Source organism: Ursus arctos, unplaced genomic scaffold, assembly GCF_023065955.2.
Source record: "Ursus arctos isolate Adak ecotype North America unplaced genomic scaffold, UrsArc2.0 scaffold_3, whole genome shotgun sequence".
Taxonomy (NCBI): Eukaryota; Metazoa; Chordata; class Mammalia; order Carnivora; family Ursidae; genus Ursus; species Ursus arctos.
In genome coordinates this window covers 56,325,187-56,341,852 of record NW_026622985.1, presented here as the reverse complement: position 1 = coordinate 56,341,852, position 16,666 = coordinate 56,325,187, and the positions used below count along the sequence as shown (strand labels likewise).

The 16,666-nt window shown below is 39.9% G+C and overlaps 1 protein-coding gene across 6 annotated transcripts in view; it reads right to left on the bottom strand.

Moving 5' to 3' along the window:
- CREB5 (cAMP responsive element binding protein 5) overlaps positions 1-16,666 on the bottom strand; it is a 397,331-nt gene that overhangs the window by 308,039 nt on the left and 72,626 nt on the right. For all 6 annotated transcript variants that reach the window (XM_048212878.2, XM_026508437.4, XM_026508456.3 and 3 more), the window contains 2 exons: positions 13,514-13,607; positions 1,334-1,455 (listed from right to left, as the gene is read on the bottom strand). In XM_048212878.2, the coding sequence (XP_048068835.1) occupies positions 1,334-1,455; positions 13,514-13,607 (216 nt within the window). The remainder of the gene's footprint in view (positions 1-1,333; positions 1,456-13,513; positions 13,608-16,666) is intronic.

Below are 16,666 nucleotides of genomic sequence, written 5' to 3'. Positions count from 1 at the left end.
AACTCAAACAGAGGAAATTTACTAGACGTTTTGGTTCTTCTTTGCCCTTATAATTTTCATTTTTAAAAAAAATACATTTCTATCGCAGTGAAATACAGAATGTATGCCTTATTTTTTTTTTTTTTTAGTTAAATTTTTAAGCGCTCCAGAACAGTGCCTGGCAAATAAGTGTTAAGAAAGTACTCATTTAAAACGGCGGAGGGCGGGGGGGGAGCCTTTCATGTCACTTGAGGGGTAAGGGAAGTGGTTGTGTAAATTAATTATACATAAATAAAATGAGCTGATTGAGATTTTTATGCCTCTCTTGTATCCTCCACCAATTATTATGATTTTCCTGAAAGCAACACAGACTCAGTGCAAGCCCTTCGTTATTTTAATGTGAAAATGTGACATGAAAAATCTGGTGGAGGGGGGATTATTATAATTTCACGTAGAGGAGAATTCGAAGGTTTTGAAATATCAGAGCCTTTTAAAATATCTTCTCCGGATGGAACAGCTGGAACTTCAGAATCCATTACAACCTAGCCAGCCCTTCCTTTCAACCCACTTCCACATTTTAAGTCTCTGCTCATGGAATGTGTCTAATTTGTTGTTTGGTACACTGTGGGCATTCAATAATGCTCTATCGTAACAATGGAAAAAATGCTAAAGAGCTTCATTATCACATTTACTTGTGACCCCGTTTCCTTTCCTTAATCTCACAAAGTGATTTTAAAATGCAAGCACAACATTACGAGAAACTGAATATATTCTAGAGGCATGCATAAAGTGGATTTTCTACATTTGTAAGAACAAATAATCCACACGTATATTTAAACCATTTGTCTCAACAATAACAGATGTTCAATAATACGACCGGGAAGTAACTGAAACGGGCGGAGGTCTACCGGGAAGATTATGGAAATCGGACAGTGAGAACCTGGGACAAAAATCAGACGAACCCCTCTCTTACTGCTACAATTATTCTTTGACTCTTGTCTTCTGCGTGTAAAACCCATGTAAGGCTTCCTACTAAATATTTAGCAAAGTATAACAGCTAGTTTTGAATACAAAAAGTCTGTGAGTTTATCCAACTCAAGGTTCAAGAATCAGGTAATTTTTTTTTGCATGAATTTCCTATTTCAGATGTCTGTTTCTCCCATGATGAATTCTACCACAATCAGGGATTCATCCTTTTTTCAAAAAAAAAATTAGACAAATACTTGCAAATGGATAAAATACTGTTTTAGGGCCACATCCGCACGATCTGCAGTGCCATCAAAGTTTCCACACAGAAGATTCTCATGGGGGTTGGGGAGGCACCTGCCAAGGTGTGCAAATTAAGCAAACCTACCCGCTTGCTGCTCTCCTCCTCCTGAGCCTTCCTGAACTCATGCTCGAGGGAGCAGTCCAGCTCATTGAAGAGCCCCACCTCCTCGCAGTTCTTCAGGAATCTTGTTGGGGTCGGAGTCTGATCTGAAAACAGAGACCAAGTGATCACACGTGGGTTCTTGTCCTCAAAAGCCATGAGCAAACATGAGCTCAATGCACGAATCCCCTCCCCTCGCCTTAATTAAGATGCCAACTGGTCATCCATAATCTTCCACCCTTTTAAATAAGATGACAACATGGAAGAAAATAAAACCACAAATCTCACAGGAGGAACAACGTGTAGCACGCTGCATATGCGAGGGTTTTCCAAATTTCCCCCAGACAACCTCCAGAGATGCCACCGTCAACTTTCTGGGGTCCCTATCACTTGAATACACAACACCATGTGTGGGAAGACTTTTGTTTCTAAACTGGAAACAAGAAATGATTTAGCTAAAATCAGGCCCAAAAATCTGCTGAGCTTGATTTCAGGGGGCTGGGAGGAAAAAAAAGGTTTTGTAAATGTTTATATCAAACAAAAAGAAACAAACAAGCACGTTAATTCCTTTCTCTTAATGGAAAAGGAAAATACAGCAATTCTCTCTCTCATTTTGAGAGTCACAGAGGATGATGAAAGTTTCCAAGTCAAACACATTCAGCTTTCATCCATTAAAAATATAATTATTAATTTTATTTTCCTTTGCTATAGCCAAAGGAATGTTCTGAGAAAACTCTTTAAAAGGAATAAAATTTCTTTCATATTCTTGACTGTCTAGCGAGCATACTACTTAGGAAACTTGAGGATCCGAAGCCACTATTTGTGGCTTAATATTTATATAGCCTTTGCGTTTTACAAAATGTTTTCACACACGTTCTCTATAATCGAGATCGCACAAGATCCTAGAAGGGAAACAGGGTAGAATTACACCTTTGTAATCACTAAGGACAGTCATCTCCCCTAGTAAAGGTGTACTGGAGTTGACATGAATGCAACTATACACTGTCCCTTTCTCAGAAACAGAAGATGGCCAGGCTAATTATTTTGCAAATGAGGAAAATGGAAGTTCTGAGTGATTCAGGGTCTTGTTCAAGGTCTCCCAGGTAGATGTGATGACACCAGGATTATAACCAAGACCCCAGTACCATTTCCAATATGCACATGTGTTATGCCCACCTAAGCCGACAGCACACACCCTGCTAGACTGATGATGGCACTTGTCCACCTCGATCCATACTCAGTCCCCAAATCTCTGTCTGCTTAGTTCTCGAACACCTCACCACCAGGCAACTGAAGAGTGCCCTCAAGTTGAAACGAATGTGCCATTTCTGCATGCTCTTTATAAATTCCTGTATGATAAGAAACTAGAATAGTATATACTTTCCTAATTCATACAGAGAGCAGTTAATCCCAGTAAATTATCCATTGAGATTCAAAGATATAGCTTAATATTCATGAGGCTGAAAATTAGCTTGATATCCCATACAGTCAGCCCTTCTAAGACAGGTCTCCTGACACCCTGTGGCAAGGGGCTTTTCTACCTGTTAAGCACCCAGCTGGTTGACTTGGATTTTCAAGGCAGCAAAAATCCCCTTCTGCATTCTTTCCCATTCATAACCCAACATCCAAGATACCGAGCTCTCTTTACAGTACAGAGAGCCCCTACCACAGACGGTCATAAGTGGGACATTACAGATAGAAGCCATGCAAAAGGTGGGTTTGATTGAAAATGGTTTTATTAGCACATTAATTTATTAAGATTTACACATATATACCTATGTCCCAATATACATATAACACGTATATGTATATATATATATACACATATATGTTTATACAGTGTGTTATGCACTTATGAAAGATAAAATTGGTATTTACGAGCATTTTGCAGTTTACAAACATTTTCACCCACATTGTCTAGAATCTAGATCTCACAAGATTCTATGAGGCAAGTAGGTGCATATTATTTTAGAAATGGAGAGATAAGTACCTTGCATAAGGTCACAATTTGTAAACATTTTATCACTATTAAGTCCTCTTTCACCATCAGACGTAACCTCTTCTCAATCTACATCCTGTGCTTTACCCAGAGTCTCCTCTGGGTCCGAAGGACTCTGTTACATGTGTAAAAGACAATGTTAACAGCCCAGAAATCTAGACTTGAGAACTGTGTGATTTGAGGGAAATTACCTACATTCTCTGGGCCTCATATTCCTCGGCTTTCAAATAAATTCTAAAGTTACATGGGTTCTGTGAATCCTAAAATCACCACCGTAATGGGTTCTCTTCCAAAGTCACTGTCAGTAGGTCAAAAAACATGACCCTTTAAAGGACAGCTTAATGGGAACATCTGGAACAGCTGGCTAGACACTAGAAATTAGGCCAGAGGTAAAGGCCAAATAGACAGATAAAGAAGTTTCCTGAACAGAAGGACTAAATAGACAAGACCTGACAGTGGAAATAAAGGGAGGGGTGTGTGTGTGTGTGTGTGTGTGTGTGTGTGTGTGTGTGTGTACACATTCTTCCATTCATTGGGTGCTTATTCCATGTCAGGCATAGTGCTAGTGCTTTGTATGATGCACCATCTCATTAATTTTCACACCAACCGCCCTTGGTAAAAAATCATTTTCCCCCTTTTACTTATGAGGAAATTGAAACTCACCCCAGGCCCCATTTAGAAACTGAGTCACATAATTGCATCAGTAATTGACAATCCTAACCATCCCTGGTTCTTTTAAAATATCTTGGAATCACTTCTATCCCTCAAATAACAGCACCATGCTACAATCCTACAGACTTTCTACTATCTTGCAAGTCATTTTGTGAGCCCTGAAAAAACAACACAGGATGGAACTGAAACATGAGATCATCAGTAGGAATTTAGTTCGCCAGGTTTTAATTTTCCTTCTGTTCCTCTATATTTCTCTACTGGAGATTTACAAGCTGAGGGCCATGATTCCAGGTAGAGAGAATAGTCATCCTAGCAGGAGCCGTATGACTTTTTCTTGTTTTTTAAGATTTTATTTATTTATTTGACAGAGAGAGAGAGACAGCCAGAGAGAGAGGGAACACAAGCAGGGGGAGTGGGAGAAGAAGAAACAGGCTCCCAGCAAAGCAGGGAGCCCGATGCGGTGCTCGATCCCAGGACCCTGGGATCACGCCCTGAGCCGAAGGCAGATGCTTAACGACTGAGCCACCCAGGCGCCCCAAGGGATCCGTACGACTCCTGAACTCTGAGATGAGTTCATGAGATGGGCCATCAAATTGAATTCAGACTGACATTTGGAGGCCAAGCCCCCAGAAAGTTGAGAAATGTCTTCTGTCTTCTCTCAGCAAAATTACCCCTGGATTCCAGCACACACACATGTACACAGGTACATCAGCAAAGGAGGTGGAAGGAACATGGCACAGGGATAACACGGGCAATGTCCACCATCATGAGCCTCTCAACATCCACCAACATGAGCCTGTCTGCAGCAACAGGGAAACAAATGTATGAAGCAAGGGGAGCCATGGGCCCTGAGAGAGAGTTGCTTCCCTCCTATCTCTAGAGCAGAAGACCCAGATGGAGGAGGCCACAGCATTGGTACTAAATGTGACTTTCTTTGCTGTATGATATAATGAGGGAAAAGCAAAACAGATATCTAAATCCACATTTGGAAAAGATAAGGCACGCTGTTCCTAATTTTTAATTTATTTTCTTCTTGTGAATGAGCTATTCTTTCCAGTTACAACAGGAACCAGAATATGGAGCTTAAGTTTTATTTTAACATTTATAGAATTAATACAAGGTCTCTAGGTGTCTTTGATCCCACGTGGCACCAGTTCCAAGTAAGCCAGGAAATGTGCAAATCTTCAAAAAAGGGACAGCTAAATCTATCAGCAGCTTAAATAAGAGTCAGTTTCTCAGCCACACAAATGCTTTGTCAAATAAGTATTCCAGCTGAAATTAGACCTGAAGTAGGTGAATAACATCCATGGCCATAAATTAAAATTCTGACAAACCACATCTTCTTTGGAACCAAGGGCATGCACCAGCTATGGCAGCAGCAATTTCTATATCATGAGTAACACTGGCTGGTGCTCCATTGGTGGAAAATATCTAAGGTGTGTTCAGTAGTAACAGGCCACACTCCACGGACTTATAGGAACTGGCTCCAATGGGAACTCAGAGCTGAGATGCTCACTGGAGGACTTCTGCTCCCCTTTCTTTCAGTGTTTCCACCTGAGGGGGGACCATCTGAATGCGAGAAAGAAATAACCCCAAATCCCAAACAAAACTAAAAGTTAATAACTTTTGAGTTTGGGCTTTCCTTCAGTCGCAAGTATTTTGTTGTTATTACCTTTGCAAATCTGAGTTGTCCCTGCATAAACACCTGCAGCTGCTTTCTCGCAGGGACTTTGCAAAGAGCACAGCAGCTTCTCAGGCCAGCCAGACAGCTGGGACCTGTGTAAGTAAGGCATCTTAGCCACTTTTACCTGCCTTATATGTCCTTGGGATTTCTTTACCACTCGGACAAGACTGGCACCAAAAGGGATTTAAAAAAAAAACATTCCTTGTAAAGTTGGTCATATTTCAATATCTGGTTCCCCTCCTGGAATGAGGAGTCTGTGCCTTGAAGAAGGAGCCCCTTTTCATAGAATTGCTGTCTCTATAAATAGCTAGGTAGAAGATTCTTGCCATGCAGAGACCCTACTTTTGTATCCACCTGAAAGAGTGCCACAAGCTTGACATTATGATTCAGAAATTCACCCATCAGCTATGCGACAGAAAATCCTGCACCCCACTACATCTGGGAAGGACAATAAGTATACGGCTACAACTATTGGGGGGGGGGGAAACTCACTAAGTTTTCCAGTCAGTGCATAGTCTGCCTAGCATCAAGTGTTTCAGCCCCAGCAAGTATGATTATTCCAAAGTCTAAATGACAAGCACAAAGCTAAAGCCTGAAACCTGATTCTTCTTTTTATAAGTGTTTAGTCTGCTCTACATTTAATAATAGGTTGCTACCTTATTCGGTTTCAGAGTTGCATTTGAGTTACATGTTTGTCTATGTTTCGTTTTCCTCAATGATAAAAAGGCAAGGCGACAAGTCATCAATTAAAAAAAAAAAAAAAGTAAAAGCAGGGTTCCCATAATACACCAGAGAAGAAGGATGCAAACTTCCAAAGCAAAATTTTCTTTCCCATTGGTCTAATATTCTCAGCTACGGTATCACTAAAGGACTATACGACGTAATTTTACATCATTTTGTGTTAAATTGACAGTGACTGGGAATATTATAAAAGCCCCACTAATTCAGACCAGTTACAAGAAAGATCAGTTTGACTTGGTGACCATTCTAATTATAGGCTATTTTTTTAAAGGTAATGCATTTTTATTATTTGCATGACTCAGAGTCAACCAACAAAATGCAGCTTAATGGAATTCCTCAAGAATGGGGCTCAAATCAATAGAGAAGGTATTAGGATTAGCATATCTATTTTAGTAAGAGTTGGGGTTCTCAGAAAAGGCATTTTTCTCAGTTTTAATATTCTTTTTGTAGTTACATTTACCCTGTGAATTTTTCAGCAATGCTTTCTTTAAAATACTCTTACTTCTTATCCCTCTGTGAATTTTAATAAAGTCTTAATCAGAACAGTCTACATTAAGTGAATTTTAAAATACACAATCCTTTATAAGAGCCACAATCAGTAACAACTGACAGAATTCCCTGAAATTTTAGACAGGCTCCTTTACAATAAATGTGCCTTTTATTGAGTGTGAATACACAAAGGACCAATAGGGTCCTCTCCATAACACTGATGTTACTATTTCCCCGCATCGGTCCCAAGAGGCAGTGCTTACATGGGACAAACGAAGGGAACTCTGGGTTTTTAAACAATAGTTGTGGAATGCTTAAGGGTTGCCCATGGTGTGGGTGAGCCAGATCCCTGAGAGATGAGACACACTGGCAGAACTCACGAACCGAATGCTGCAATCCATTGGTTGTCAAGATGGAGAGAAGGCAGACTAGATGCCCTTAGGAGGGCCTTGAATCTACTAGAAAATGCTCTGACAAGGGCATCTCCTACAACACCTGGCTCCAGAAGACACAGATTCAGATTTAAATGAACGAAATAAATAATCCACCCCTACTCACTGTCAGCCATGGCCTACCTAGACTAGCGTTCCAACAGCAATCAAGCCACAATCTTAATTCACGTTAGAGAAGCTGAGCTGGTGGAAACAGTTATGAACACTGAGATCATGTCTCTGCAGGCTGGGTGAACAGAAGGCATCCAAGGTGAGTCTCTTACAAAGCCCTGCCCTGGACTATGGAAGCTAAAGCTTCACATTTCCACTTATTCACCAATTGCCCGAGGTCTACACCCTTTGTCAAAAGGGATTGGTTTCCACATGGAATAGACCGGAAGCCAGTTTTTCCTATATAAAAAGTACTGCAGATCAAGGCCTCTGAGGTGTGCAGGTGAATTATTCAAAATTCAATTTTACTTGACCAGCTAGAAACATGAATGAGAAGCTGACAACTCCTATAAATGCCACTTGTCACAACGGAGGGGAAAATCTGATTCAAAAACACTTCTCTGTTCCTCTATATGCTAATGTGTCAGTATAATCTCCTTTTGAAAACTTTTGACCGTTTTCTCCATTTGATGACTATTGAAGAAATAAGCCAGTAAAAGAAGAAAAAACAGTTCATAGATGTATATCCAAACACAAATCTAACACCAAAACATGTTCTTAGTGTATGCAGCTCAACAAATCTAGATGTATAATGAGAAAATTATAGACAGACAGGAACTTTGGACAAACTGCTTATCCTCCCAATCTTGTTTCCTCGTATGAAAAGAGTGGTCAGAATTAAATGACATAATGCATATAAAGCAGGAGGCACAATTATAGGCATAAGATAAGGCAATAAATGGTAGCTACAATTATCATCATGCTGCCCTCTGGTGTGAGCCATTTCCACCACCCTCTGTTCCATAAAGATCTCACTAATTCCAATAGTGAGAAGTCACTATGTACCTTTACGATCAATGGAAGAGGAGGTAAATATGGTCCCTGTATATATGTGTTTGTGTGTGTGTGTGTGTGTGTGTGTAAGAGAGAGAGAGATTTATTTACTTATTCAGTCGAACAAACTTATTTCAGTTCATTCCAAAGAGAAAGGGGAGTGAGCTATGTCACCTTTTCTCTGACTTCCCCTTTAAAAGGCCCATGGATTAGGGGCATCTGGGTGGCTCCGCTGGTTAAGTATCCAACTCAGTTTCAGCTCAGGTCATGATCTCAGGTTGTGAGATCAAGCCCTGTGTCCGGGGCTCTCTCTCCTTCTCCTCTGCCCCTCCCTGCCCTCTCTCTCTAAAACAATAAAAAATGATAAAACAATTTAAAAAATAAAGTGTCCATGGATTATTAAGTAGGTTTGTAGCAAACAGCCATGAGCAATGGCTCTGGGTTCTGAGGTTATCTGATTAATCATGATCAATCTCTTGGAGACCAAAGTTCTACTCCACTGAACAACATTCTTGCTTAGAGCCTGGAACTAGAGATGGTCCCTAATTCTAGACTTAATCCAGGGACACAATTGGGTTCTGAGGGACTATGTTGTCATTTGTGGTAGGTGCTCTGCGTCAGATGGGAGTAGGAAGATGGAATGAGGAAGCCCGTCTCTCCACCCCTCTTCTGCATGTCAGCTGCCCCACATCTGGTGGTGGGGTGTCACCACTTTCGGCCCCACCGTATTCCAAAGACAGGAAGAAAGGACATTTGAGGCCACAGTGCTGAGCATCAGGTCTTGGCTAAAATGGCACTAATGCGGACGGGACTTTTCTGACCTCCTTTAGCAGCTCGCTGGCCACTTGTTGCACATTGTCATGTTCATCTTCATCAGAGCACTTGTCACTAACTCATATGTTCTTGTTTACTAATCTGGGGGGAGGGGTGTTCTGGATTATCTCTACCTTCCCACCTCCGGTAGAGTATAGTAAGTTCCATGCAAGAGCGACCTCATTTGTCTTGGTCAGTGCAGCAACCCCAGCACCTAGCACAAGGATCTTCGCAGACGCTCGGTAAGTGTTTGTTGAATGAATGAATAAGTGCGGGTGGAGGGACAACTTCAGCCTCTCTTCCCACACCTCGGCTGGTGCCTGCCCTCATTTCCCTCCCAGCACACACCAGCTGCCTTCAGCATTAATTGGGCTGTGATGTCTGGTGTGAATTACTAGGCATTGGAAGGCATGGTTTCATGCATCTCCTTCTCAGGCTTCCCATCTGAGATGCTGACTGGTTTTACCTTTTGAGGAAAGGTGTGCAACACTCTTGAACTTCACTTCCTTTTCATGAAGCAAAATTCATCACCTTCTAGGTCAATGTTTCCACCATAATCCCCCAACACACACAGGCACGCACGCACATTCTTGTCATTTAGATTATTTGCTCGTCTGGCTTTAAATAAAACTGCACTTTGATTCCCATTCTGGTTTTTTCCTGTACAGAACCTGGGAACTCTGTAAATAAGTGGGGGTGGGGATTTCTGACAGGGCAAGATGTGGCAATTCCTGAATACTTAACCATAATACCATTAAAATATACCCAAACACCATACTCTTTAGCTCTAATACTAAAATTTGATCATAATTTTCAAACGAAACAGATCTTTTGTCACATTATAGCTAATAATTTTGCAACCTGTTTGTGAAAGCATATTATCCTCAATGGGTTCCCCTTTAAACTTGGCACCTAAAACCTCTGATATCACCACTTCCCTCACCATGAAATTATCTTCAATCACAACAAGAACAGCTAAAGGGAAAGACTCAAGTCCATCATCATATCAGGACTCTGGAAATGTACCACGAGGACCACATAAGGATGGAAGAACCAAGGTGGGAAGGGCTAGAAGTCTTTGCCCTTGGAATCCACCATCACCACCCCATTCATGTCCCAACCAGTACAGTCCCTTCGGAATGAGGTTTTATGTTTACTGTCTATCCATAAGAGCAGACTCATCTTACTAAAACATCATGACTGTCACTTTTACTACTCTGCCTTATGGCATGTCAAAGATCATTTACAATCATTTTGAGTTGTAAATTGTACCTGGTCTAAATAAAATGGACTTTACGGCAAAGCTAGGAAATTGTTTCAGCTCTTACAACTCTTTGGACACTTACCTTCAAAAAGTCTATCTGTGGCATCTTAATAATTTCCCTGATGGTAATATCTGCAATTAATGTAGGACGAAGTAATTTTCCAAAATACAAGTTAACCAGATATCCTGAAATTAGTCATGAACACATCTACCATACTTCATCTTCATGATATGTGTCAAACTCCAATTCATCTGAAATGAAATTTTGTGTAATTGAATATTGCTTGGAAAAAAAAAAAGTGGCCCAAGGGGGACTTGAAGACTTTTGCCCTCCTGATGCTTGCTGATTTCAGATTTAATTTATGGTATTTTTATTGCTTCTGTTACTATATCTCAAGCTGTATGAAATCATTCACCCTTAAGATAGGCCACAAAATAAGCTTAAGGTAGATTCAGAAGTAAAATGCTAATAGATATTTTAGTAGATTTTGGAGCCTTTGATAAATTCAAATCTAAATAAATCAAGATATAAGACAAGTAAAACCTCAGTCACGTTTGCAATCACAATCTTATATGCTAAAACTAACATGAGGTTTGAGATAAACATATCGAAGTCTTTCATGGAAAAAAAAAAGTAACAAAGCAAAAGTACCCAACAGACAGCCTATTACAAGGTAGTGTGGACAACACTAGCCTATGACATATAGTAAACCTCAGTTCCCTAAATGCAAAGTAATGAGCTGAACTGGATAGTTCTGTTTCTGTTCCAGCAAGAAAATTCTCTGACACTATAAGTATGCAAGGTGGATAGCAAGTTTAAAAATACAGCACCTAATTTCATTTGGAGTAAAAAATGGCCTCGTACTAGCTTCAACACAAAGCATGAGAAAGCAGAAGAAAATACACCAATATTTTATTCATGCTATTTTCCCTCATATTTATTTCTCCCTTCATTTTCCCATTCCAAGTTTGACATAATAAAATTAGAGAGACTTTCATCTCAATTATTTTCCACCGGGCACTGCCAATTATTGGCAGCAATAGCCTCAAGCTAACAAAGATCTGGTAAGAACAATTGAAAAGCTACAAGAGCTTAATCAAAGCCTGTTTACAGGCAACATATAGAAGTGTTCACACATCCTTATCCTTGTTTTCAGACCTTTGGATGGGGCTCCTTGTAGAGCCATCCCAGCCGCGTACCTGAAAGATACTACCTGGTACTTAACCACTAAGCAGTAATATCTCCACATGATTTAACACCCACCTCCCACTCTCCTACCACCAAGGAGCCTATTTCCGGAATTCTATTTGGGAAAAATAAAAGGCAAACTTATAAATTTAAATACTGGGAACTGCAAAAGTCTATAGCCCTGCTGCTTGCATATATATATATATATGCTCGTTGTTTAACTATGAAGTTACACCACATAATAAATGATAGAACAAACTAAATGATAAAATAAAAGAACAGACCATCCTTCCTGACCCTCCTGGGCTTTCATAATTCTTAGACTGAAGTTCCTGCAACTCTGTTTCTAGACATAAGGCAAGATAAAACTATTTCTGAAGAGCCAACTAGGTCAATCAAAACAAACGGGCTAAGAGGTGGTAGGTGGTGGTGGAGGTAAGGAAAGAGGCTGTCTTTGAACTAGAGATTCTTCCAAGCCACAACACATCTGCACTATGAACAAGTCACTGGCGGGTTTGTGAAGACGTGTGGATGGCTCTGTCCCCAGGAGTATGCAATCCTGCATATTAACTGCGGAAGCCTGACAATGCAGCAGCCGTGCAAGTCAGGGGGCTAGGAATCAGCATCAAGGACCCTCATCTTTGCCTGTGTGGTCAGCTCCGTCTCCCTACGCCCCTTCTTCTCTAGCAGTAAAATATGAGTTGTAATAATAACCTGCCTGACAAAACTCTTACAGGATTTACTAATAATAGGGATAATAAAATACTTGTAAAATTTAAGTGCCATAGAAATGCTAAATTATATGAGCTGGGCCTGCCAGGGCAGTCCATTTCTCTTCTGATATCATTTAAAGCATGTTTATGGGCGTATTATCTCTTTCATGATGCCAAGGAGACAGTGGCTTCAGTGAAGTATTTCCAGCCTAAGAAGGGTAACAGGAAATGCTTCAATTACCCTGCCAGGGATTAGGAAACACTTTCACTTACATTCTTTCACTGGATCATCACAATGAGCCTGTGGAGTAGACTGGACAGACAAAATCATTCCCATTTTACGGAAAAAGGAACTGAGGTCCCAAAGGGTTCACTAACGTGGCTCAAGGTCATCTGGCAGAGAGCCCATGCTAGAGTTCAATGTTCCCCACTCCTGACCCTGCCCTCTGTTTTTGTACCACCTATCAAAATGGGAAGAAATGGCAATTACTTGATGGATTAATTGTAATGTTTATTTATTTCTGCTCACATGTGCTGAGCACTTGCTGTGTTTCCATGGATTATCATCTCATTTAATCTCCCACTTAGGAGGCAGCTACTGTATCTTTAAAAAAATTTCACTGATCACCTCCGTACAAAAGAGAGAGTGAGAGAGGGAGAGAGAGAGAGCTCCTTCTACTAAAGCCACATAGCATTTTCCTTACAATATTCATGTGAAAGATATCTTAGACAGTCGTCTAGTTTGGCTACATTTTCACACGTACACTACACTGTGGTGTCCTCAAGAACAGGAAGTATACCAATCTTTGCATCTCCCGTGGTACTCTGAGCAGCACAGTATGCGTCATAGAAGCTCAATGAAGATGTTTTGCTTGAGTGATTACAGGCATGTGATTTTTAAAAATACTTATATGGAGCCAACTTCCACAGTCATAAATATTTTACATTCCTGAAAATGAGAAATCACAGCTCTTTGGTTATTTGAGTGAACACCACATTAGCTGATTACATTTCTGCTTACCATTATTTTAAGTCTGCTGTACCTTAGAAATATACATCTTCAAGGCACAGAATATGCCAATGGAAATCATCCTATTGTAAGAACAAGTATCTCCCATGCGGCTGATCCGTTCACCCAAAGCCTTTTTGCCTGATGGCTCCTTACCTGATAACATATTGTCTGTTTTTATTGAGGGGAACTTCAAAGTCATTTCATGCTTGTGCCTATGAATCATCAGATGGTCCTCTGTTGGGAAGCGCTGTCAGACAAATAGAAAAAAAAGAGGGGGGGGAGAGGGGAGAGGAGCCATTCAGTTTTATAATATATATTTGCCATCACAAGAAAAAGATGTATTCAGCATTGCACATGTGACAGGCAAAACAAAAAATTAGTTCTGAAAAACTGTGAAAGCATGCTAAGTTAAATGCCAAATTATTTTTTGCAAGCAAATGTGCTGAGATGTTCCTTTGAATTGCACCCAAATATATGCATCATTATTTCCTTTATAGTTTACCAGGGGTTTAACGAGGTTGCAGTAAAATCCGGCTGAACAGTAATAAGAAATAGGAGACCTTTGCCTGCCATCATCTCTGACTCCCTACACCTTCCCTGGGAATTCCTTGTAAAGGCCTCTACTTCCTAAATAGTCTTTTAATATGATCAACTGTGAAGACTCATCAGGCAACTAGATATTTCCTTGGGAACTAGAAGTTTGCATCTAAGGGAAGACTTTAAATTTGTGTTTAGTTAAAGAATAAGTGAGAAAACGGTAATGAACAATGCTGAAAGTGTTCAAGTAATCTATACAATAGAAATATGCTGTAACTTCAAAGAATAAGAGCGTTTGAATGAACGCTCATGTATATTCACAAAGAAACTAACTGTGGCAGCATGACAAAGTAAATTCTCTTATTTCTACCTATATATGAGAGGAAACCATGTCCAAAATAGAAAAATGAATTTAGACCTAAGTAGCACTGGAGTTCTGCAAAACTATTTGGAACTTTTGTCTAATAGTTACTGTTCTACATAATAGTATAAAATAGTATACTATCAAATAGTATAAAATACTCTAAGGCATAGTAAGTATGCTAGACGTTATCTATAGATTAACCAGAAGTAGGAAAAATGCATGAAGTAGGAAAAGAATTTTGATTCATGTCAGACATTGGGAAAGAATTACATGTCATGCTTAACTGTTTGACATAAACACCTACAAATGTGCATGTGACATTTGAATAGTATGTTTCTGTTTATGAAAGCCTTGCACGCTGCATTCATTATGTGATGTTTTATAAGTATACAGATGACTCATGGTCACATGACAAATCATTTTTAGTATTCCATACTCTGTACAGTGTAGTAAACCAACACTTTAGTTTTAATTTTCAGAGTGATATTACAGTTATTAAAAAGGCAGTTCCCAAATGTTTTCAGCTGTCTGGCTTCTGGTCACACAGTGGGATTGGATTTCCTGGCCCCCTTGTGGCTCGGTGGGGGGCCATGTGACTAGTTCTACCCATGGAGTCATAAATGGAAGTGACAGGACACTCACATTCCAGTGCCTAATTCCTGGGGCAAGACCTTCTCTCCTTTAACATGCCAATTCACAATATTAGAAATAGTGACCCCTCAATTATCCTACATCTCTGAAGGATTATGAAGAGCATTTTTGAATTCTAAAAGGTTATGAAGAAGGTCTGGCCATATATTACCGTAGAAATGTATGCGTGGGCAACTGAAGTAAGCCTTTGTTGTTTTACGCCGTTGAAGCTTTGGTGTGATTTGTTATTGCAGCAGATCCTAGCCTCTCCTGACTCAGGCTGGTAGGTAATAACCGAATTTAGCAGGGCATCTGCTTTATCAAGGTCAAATGAAAACACGACAAAAGACAATAAACTCTGCTCAACATTTCTGAATCTTTGACAATTTAGACAGTCTTTCAGAGCTTCCCAGTTCCTCAGGATAGTCATTAAAAGTTCCAATTACCATTGTATACTGTGGTAGAAATCTTCTCTGCAAATAGTACAGATTTGTGTCCATGAGAATGAGGGAATTCACTGGGCTAAATCGTTTGGAATATTCTGAAAGTAGTTTTGGGAATAAATATCACTTAGTTGTGATTTGTATCATATAAATTGGAGCATATAGAATCTGCAAAGCATGGTAATTATGTCAGAGTTCTAACTATACAGAAGTCTGATTTATAAAGATGTGGGGTTTTGCTGCAGCTTCATCTATGCTCTTATAGTGCTCTTATAACACCTTATAGAAACTACATCCAACATGGGACACTACCATGTGTGGTTCAGAGACAGGTTAAACTACTTAGTCTTTCCATTAAAATCCATATCATAATTTTTAGTGGGATATATATAATCAACAAACAACATGGTAGTATCCTACTTTCGTATTTGTAAGCCATTTTTTGGTTCCGTAAAATAATAGCCTAAAATAGAATATTAACCAGATTACTTACTAAATAACAATAATTTCCATAATATGTCATATTAACTATAAATACCTCCCCAAAGAGACAGTACAGGATATCATGGGGCTTTTTTAATTTAGCAGGAAAAGAGAAGCAAACTGTGTATAACCAAGATGTACAGTCTATGGCAGATACACAGCTGAGAGAGGCCACTGGAACTCAAACCATGGTCATGTTAAGGGCAAAGGAGCAGCGAAATTAACAATGGACTCTGTGAGCTCAGAAAGAGCAAGAGAAGCTTGTTTCTCTTTACTTCTGGGACAAAGTTAATCTATAAGGAGCTATAAAACAAAAAACCTCCCAGGTATTGTAGACCACTCCTAATAGAGCAGAGCTTCTTTCCAGGAGGGAAAAGGGGGAAACATCCTTCCATCACTGCCAGTGTAGCACAAGCATCGATAACTCACATTTTCTCCCCTTTCCAATCCCCAGCCATCCTCTTTTCTCCATGCAGGTCCCCAGGCTCTGGAAGGTCACTATGGTAAATGCCATGATCACAACAACAGACTTGACTGTGATTTTCTAAAACCCCACCAGGAGACCCTTGGGATCACTAGCCAACTACCACATTTCCTCAATTCTAGTATCTCTTCAAATGAAAGATGCACATATTTTTAAAACAACTTGTCAAGGAAAAGAAACACTTTCACCTTAAATAAAAACATCAAGTTTTAGGTGCAGCTTTGTAAGGGGTTGAGGGGAAAAGTTTGGAGTTCTTCCTTAAAATCAAGAAACTATGGAAATCCTCAATTCTCGTTTTGTCTAACCAGTTCACTCAGCCTTCTCAAGGAAATGAGCTGCTCCTTCCCTGAGTTCAAGGTCATTAG